General features: G+C 40.5%; 1 protein-coding gene across 6 annotated transcripts in view; it reads right to left on the bottom strand.

Annotated features, from left to right (window-relative positions):
- Positions 1-2,581: 2,581 nt before the first annotated feature.
- LOC140196225 (transcription factor Dp-2-like) overlaps positions 2,582-7,688 on the bottom strand; it is a 275,695-nt gene continuing 270,588 nt past the window's right edge. For all 6 annotated transcript variants that reach the window (XM_072255038.1, XM_072255039.1, XM_072255041.1 and 3 more), the window contains 2 exons: positions 5,365-5,464; positions 2,582-4,679 (listed from right to left, as the gene is read on the bottom strand). In XM_072255038.1, the coding sequence (XP_072111139.1) occupies positions 4,484-4,679; positions 5,365-5,464 (296 nt within the window). In that variant the 3' untranslated portion in view covers positions 2,582-4,483. The remainder of the gene's footprint in view (positions 4,680-5,364; positions 5,465-7,688) is intronic.

Here is a 7,688-nt window from a genome sequence, read left to right as displayed (position 1 = left end):
TTTATGTACACTCCATTCTACAGCTGTGAAGTGATTCCTTGCTGCACCATTTTAGATTTTTATTAATTGACCTTCTCTTTATGTGTTGTTGAAACTGTCGATTCACTTTAAAGCTGCAAGCCCAACAAAGCAAGTTAAACATGTTAATGTCAACAGCTTGTATGGGGGGGGCGCAGGGAAGAGAAAAACCTTCAAAGTCATCCGGACGAAACATATAGGTCTCAAATTATTTCATCAAATTACCCTTTTTGTTCTCAATCTCCGACCATTGTACAGAGTTGGTAGAGTCAACCTGTCACACACTATGAAAATCGTGAGCAATTTAAAGAGCTCTAATCAGCAGCTTCAGCCACTGTAGTCCAATTAAGTTATTAAAGTTGCTGATGACATTGAATTAGATTGTGCAATGCATAGCTGGCAGCACAACACTAACAGTTGGGCTATCGGAATTCAAGGAAGTTTTGTACGTTCTTCCCGTGAGCATGTGTGTTTCTTTCGGGTGCTCCAATTTCCACCCAGGTTCCAAAGGCGTACCAGATAGTAGGTTAATTGGTCATTATAAATCGTCTTATGATTAGGCTAGGGTTAAATAAGTGGGCTGTTGAGACAGAGGGGCCTGTTCCACGCTGTATCAATAAATAAACAAACAAGTTCTTTAGTAATGCTGGACTGCCTGGATGTTAGAGCATTTGACCAGGTTCTTCAATTAAATATCAAACATCAAGATCCTAAAATAAACTGAATCATATGTTGGCAACATCCTATTTATACACTTGTACTCACCGCACTGTAAATGGCAATGCATTTCAAACTTTAAACTAGATTACAACCTTTTTTAACTTTACTGGAGTGGGTGGTGATGGGAAGTTTCACTTGCATGTAAGGTGTCACCATCATCATCATCATCAGGTGCCATGCCCAATTTGAGCTTTAACTGCCATGGCCCACACACTCCTGTTTCGGGTCAAGTGGACCAATTCATTGGTATTCATTTCCAGTTCTCTGGCTGCTGTCTACACCATTATTTGTCTTTGTCTTCCTCTAGCTTTCTTCCCTTCAATCTTTCCCATAATTACCGTGCATTCTAACTCCTCTTTCCAATTCACATGTCCAATGAAGTTACGTTGCCTTTTCATGATCTCATACATTATTTCTCTTTTTGTGTTTGCTCTGTTCATGATATCCTCATTAGATGCTCGTTTCATCCATGATATTCTTTGCATCCTCCTCAAAAACCACATCTCTGCTGCTTCAATTCATTTCATGTTACTAGATATTGTCCAACATTCTGAGCCATATAACATAACTGGATTAGCGTAACATTTCAGTACTCTGAGGCAGGTTTTCATGCCTAGTTTAGTATTGGTTAGTATACTCTTCATTCTCATAAAGGTCTCTTTCACCATCCCTATTCTTCTTTTGATGTCCATGTCGCACCTGCCATCTGATGTCACTCAGCTTCCTAAGCAGCAGATGTTCTGTTTTATGTCTTCCCTGTTTATTCTCAGCCTGCAGATAGGATTCTCCTTCTTTTTGGATATCACCATACATTCTGTCTTTTTGCAATTGATAGATGTAAGGTGTAACAAACTTATATACTTATTTGAAAGAGTATAATTTTTCTACAGCATCTCTTCTCTTAGTCTGGGGTAAAGGCGGGGGGGGTGGTTGTGGTAATGAGAGGTTCAAGGAGAGTGGAGAGAAAGAAGGGAAATGTGAACAGTAAAGGGTAGAAGATTTGTCATTGTAGTAATAACAACTCTCATCCATCAGTGTTGAACTTTGCCTCTGTAAGATTACCTGCCACCTCAGCCTCAGGAAGTTCAGCCGGGAGCAAACGATCACTGTGACAATACTACTGAGTAAGACTATTATAGCTGATGCTACAACATCATCTTAACTGGGGTATACTGAAAAAAGAATATTTCATTCATGTGAAAACGATGTTAAAATTCATTCCTGAACATCCACTAAACATGGAGAAGCTATACACATTAACACATACAAAGTACTGGAGGAACTCAGCAAGTCAGGCAGCATCCATGGAAAAGAATAAACAGTTGATGTTTCACACCACAGCCCTTTATCAGGACTGGAAAGGAAGCGGGAGGAAGCCAGAACAGGAAAGTGAGAGAGGGGGGAGAAGAATCATAATCAGGTTTATATGTTGTGAAATTCGTTGCTCTGCGGCAGCAGTACATAATAATAAAATCTGTGAATTACATTGTGTATATATAGTTAAATTAAATTAGTGCAAAAAAATTAGTGAAGGTGGCGTTCATGGGTTCAATGTCCATTCAGCAATCAGGTAGCAGAGGGGAAGATGCCGTTCCTGAATCGTTGCGTGTGTGCCGGCAGGCTCCTGTACCTCCTCCCTGATGGTAGCAATAAGAAGAGGGCATGTCCTGGGTGATGGGAGCCTTCAACGATGAATGCTGCCTTTTTTTTTGAGCATCATTCTTTGAAGGTGTCCTGTATGCTGGGGAGGCTGGTGCCCATGATGGAACTGACTGAGTTCACAACTTTCTGCAGCTTACTTCAATCCTGTGCAGTCCACACCAGTCAGTGAGGAAGCTTTACATTTGATTGTCTTTAAATTATTTTATTCCATGTTCTACAATACAATTTTTTAAAAGTTTATCGTGGAAATATTCGCCCTGATAAAACAGGAATCATCACCAAAGGCCATGCAGGTATGTTCATTAGCACAGTCAATAATGATGTCCTTGTTTTAAACCATACCAAAAGGTATGTATATCATAACATGTCACTTGTAGCACAACAGATTTCTTTATATATATAAATATACACACGGTGAACAGATTTCTACCAAGTGGATATAAAACTTCAATGAAAAATTAAGAACATGGCTAATTATTTACAAAAGGAGAACACAAAAGGATTGAAATTGGTCTTGGATATTCGAACAGACAGACAGTAACAAACGACAGCTTATCACAGCCCTTCTGTTATGTGGTCGCTGCAATAGTAAATGGCGTGTGACCTAGAGAGGGCTGTCTGATACGCTGATGCCTGTTCTCCACAAATGTCCATAATCAATTCACCCTCATTGAGTTCATCAAGGTTTACATCTGCAGATGACAGACTCTGAAAGGAGAGGTTGGTGCATGAACGCATGGCTGTAAATTATTTGAATTTCAGCAATTATTCTGCCTGGTGCATCAAGCAGAACCTGTATTTTATCTGATATTATTCTGTGAAAGAGTAAAAGTTACATCCGAGAAAGATGGCCGCTTTTGCCATCATTCAATGTACATAAGCTGGAAGTCAGTAATAAAGTGATTCCTTACACTACTTGTTATTTTATTTCTCCTCTACCTGAAAATGCTTCTTGTTCAGCTATAGCTCTCTGGACCCAGTCATCCCCTGGTTCCTCCACATAAGGATCATAATTCACTAGTGATCCTCTACAACTGACTGTTGCTAAAATTATTTGACTACACCTCTTCTGGGCTGATTCTAATCTTGCCCGATCTCGGAACAAGTAGATCTGCGTGGAAATTGCTGAACAGAGATCAGGATAGCTAAGTCTAACCAATCCTCTAATTGAGACTGGAGATCAGTCGCAGTGACTTGAGGATTAGCTAATTCTAGGGATGAAAGTTGGCACCTTTCGAATCAGTACAGAGAAACATCTCATCAGATCAATCAGCACAGCCACAGGCTAGAGTGCAGCCATCTTAAATATGTTGCTGATCACTGTTTTTGGACATGATCAACACCTTGAACTTGTTCTCCTCACCTTCTGGATCGATGCCATTGAAAAAAAAAGGAATGCTAGTTGATTTGTTGCTCAACACTCAGAAAATCATTCACAGTCAACTTAAGACAACAAAATTAAATTTTTGGGGGGGGGGGAAAGAGATCCTTCCAAATGGATGCTACACATTAGCTTCCGCCAACATCGGAGTCTCTTGCTTTTAATATGGGGAAACGCGTGAGGAAGTTTATGTTACTTGCTCCAAATACTTCACCGCCTCAATGTCTCCATGGGCTCCACTAGCCTCAGCAATGTAAAAATTGGAATATAACTAAAGCAATTTGTCACCTCAGCACACCTCCAAACTCCAAACATCACCCACAACAAGCACATTTATAACTTCAACACTGGAACAACCGGGCTGTCTACCTCACAGCTTTCCTAAAAGGTAGAAATGGTCAAGGGCAAGATTGAAAGGTAAAACAAACCAGAACAAAAAAAAAAGTAGCAGCTATTAAAACTGTGCCAGCCAATCAACTTTGGATCATTTTTTACTGGATGTAAAAATGTGTAGCAACAAGCTCGAGGCTGCATCACAGAATTCCGTACATTCACACAGCATTGGTGTTTATTATTCTCCCCTCAGCTTACAGTTTGCTAGGGTCAGTCACAAAGTTGACAAGAGCGGATGGTGAAACATAGTACAGTACAGCTTCATTAAAAGCACACATGAGCAGCTTGAGAAGTATGTCAGCACCCTCCTTACTCTCCTTCAACAAGCGAAGAGCAGTCATCTTCATCATCGTCATCATCTTCGTCATCGTCATTAAACGAACATGGTGTTTCACCTCGTGATTCAAAGTGCGATGCGACGCTGCTTGAGTGGTGACTCTGTGGAGCAAGAAACTGTCCTGTTGCTAAGGCAACTTCTACATCCAATGAAAACCCAGGGTTTACACTGTTGGATAAAAAAGAAAGACGGAACAGTCAAGCAGAACAGCAATAATCCATTTCTATTATTCGGCTGTTACACTCTTGGGTAAGGGTGTAAGTAGTTGGAAGCTATTTAGTATCTTTCAGCAAATTGTGCTCAATGGCAGGTTTTCAAATTTTGACAAGAACTTGGAAAGACATGTAACATATAACAATTACAGGACGGAAACAGGCCATCTCGGCCCTTCTAGTCCGTGCCGAACTCTTACTCTCACCTAGTCCCACCAACCTGCACTCAGCTCATAACCCTCCATTCCTTTCCTGTCCATATATCTATCCAATTTAACTTTAAATGACAACATCGAACCTGCCTCAACCACTTCTGCTGGAAGCTCATTCCACACAGCTACCACTCTCTGAGTAAAGAAGTTCCCCCTCATGTTACCCCTAAACTTTTGCCCTTTAACTCTCAACTCATGTCCTCTTGTTTGAATCTTCCCCACTCTCAATGGAAAAATCTTATCGACGTCAACTCTATCTATCCCCCTCATAATTTTAAGTACCTCTATCAAGTCACCCCCCACATAGAAGTGATTATTAGAGGAGAAATTAACAGGTTAATCAGCAATTACTAATAGTTTAAGAAAGTGTTCCCCATTAATTTTTAAGTCTGAGGTATTGAAATACAAATCCAGCTATAGCTTATTTACCTTGACTGTGAAACAGATCCAGTTGTTGACAGAGCGGGGGCAGTCTGCACTAGATCTGAAGGCACTTCACTGTTTGCCCAGGATGTTCCTTCTGCCATTTCTATGAGAAATAGAACAGCTCAGTCACAATTCTACAGCAGGGAAAATGCATTGAAAACTGCATGGACTACTGCATCAATGCCTGCACTGCACTATCAATACATGCCGGCTTAGCAGTTTTCCACCTCCACCCCCGTTAATCAGCTGATGAAAAGAATAGTTTTGAGTTTTCAAGAATGCCGTTAATTGTCTCAGGGAATTCCAAAGTAAAATCCACTATCGTAATGTAAAACAAAAGTTCCATGAAGAGCAGAGAAGTAAATTAGCATGTAATCTACTTTTACTTGCATTAGCTAGGTTTTGTCGTTGTTGTGGGGTGCTTTAATATTCAATCCCATCTGCAAGATTGCACCCTGGGCAATGAAAGACTGCCCTCCACTATGCTGGTGAGTCAGCCAAGACCAGGTACCTGTCCCCGGAGTGGATCTTCTGAAAGTTTAATGTATGCCTTTCTTGTGAAGGCTGCTTCTATGATACAGTATGCCTGTGACGCTGCTGCACCCGTGCATACCTGTAGTTGTGCACATGACAATATAATTCAACTCTTGACTTTGAGTCACAGGCAAGAATGCTACACTAAGCCAATCAAAGAGTGCTGGGTTCCAGTGTGGGCATAAACGGATTGCCTTCAATAGTATAAATACATTATGTCAACAACTAACACAGACCAAATATGTGCAGGAGGACAGCCCACAAGGGTCGTAGTATTTCTGAAGACAACACTGTATGCTCACAACGTAGCAAGGCCCTTATGCCTTTTTGGAATGCGGAAAGGAACCGGAGCATCTGTAGAAAACCCACATGGTCACCGGGAGAACTTACAATCTCCTTACAGACCGCAGCATGAATTGATCCCCAATCTTTACTACAGCTCAACATTAATCTACCACACTGCATATTTACACCGCAGGTGCTAATCCAGGACAGCGGCTGGAATTCAAAGCTGCCTTCATATTGCTTGGTTGCTATTTCACAGCTACGTCCTAAAGCAGCTAACGTAGACCTTCAAAATAAAACTTTAAATAGTTACGGGCTGCTTGGAGATTCCCTGTTCATGAATACTAAACCGGGGGTAAATTTATCAGAGATTCAAAGTATATTTACTATCAAAGTAGGTATGCAGTATACAACCCTGAAATTAGTCTTCCCACAGACAGCCACAAAACAAAGAAACACCATGAAACCGTACAAAGAAGATCAGCACTCCCCTCCCCCACCACAAAAATAATTCACATGATTTGATCACAAATCCTTCTCAATTCCTATCCAGATGCCACAATTATTTAGCTCCAGTAGTCACAAGTTTAAACATCATAAAACACCTTGGCTGGGAGATTTGATAATGTTGCAATTTAGACTGAGTTGGCAGGGGAATGAGGCTCCAAGTGGGTGTTGTGGGGAAGGTACAGTCATAGAATATAGAACAGTGTAGCACAGGAACCCACAATCTTGTGCCAAAATAATTAAAACGAATGACACCTATACAATTAAGCTAATGGTCGAAGGAGATCCATCAAGGACATTTATCAGAAGTGCTGCGTACATAGAATCCTTAGTATTATGAAGGATCCCACCCATCCATCCAGCATCCTCTCTGACTTTCTACCATCAGGAAGAAGACTCCGATGTATAAAAACAAAAACGGTCTGGATGGGAAACAGTTTCTTCCCCCCAGGCCACTAGGCTTCTGAACTCCCCGATGCATCACATTCGAAGTGTCACCGGATAATCTGTTCTCTGCCTTACAGTATTTGATTTTAATGCAGTTTAGTTTGATATTTATGTGTGATTCATCTGTAGATTTTATCCTTACCTTCGTAAGTATATGTAATAATTATGCGGTTTTGTCAGTGTTAGTCTTTGGTCTGTCTTGTTTTCTGTGATATCACGCCGGAGAAACATTGTATCATTTCGTAATGCATGTATGCATTTCTAAATGACAATAAAAGAGGACTGAGTGTTTTCATAATCTAATCTAATAAATTATCGTGTGTTATGCGTACTACTGTGCTTTACACCCTGATTCAGAGAAATGTTGTCTCCTTTCTACATACATTAGATGGTTATATATGTTATATATATGTATATCAGTAAATGTCAATAAACTTGATTTGATTAATCCCTTCTGCCTGAACATGGCCCAGACACCAGAGAAAAGAAAAAATAATGTCCGGTAGGTAAAGCAGGCAGGTAAATGGACGAAGGGAATACAAAGCTAAATTGAA

This window comes from Mobula birostris, chromosome 4, assembly GCF_030028105.1.
Source record: "Mobula birostris isolate sMobBir1 chromosome 4, sMobBir1.hap1, whole genome shotgun sequence".
Lineage (NCBI taxonomy): Eukaryota > Metazoa > Chordata > Chondrichthyes > Myliobatiformes > Myliobatidae > Mobula > Mobula birostris.
The sequence above is the reverse complement of the archived record's forward strand: the minus strand, read 5'-3'. Positions and strand labels throughout refer to the sequence as shown.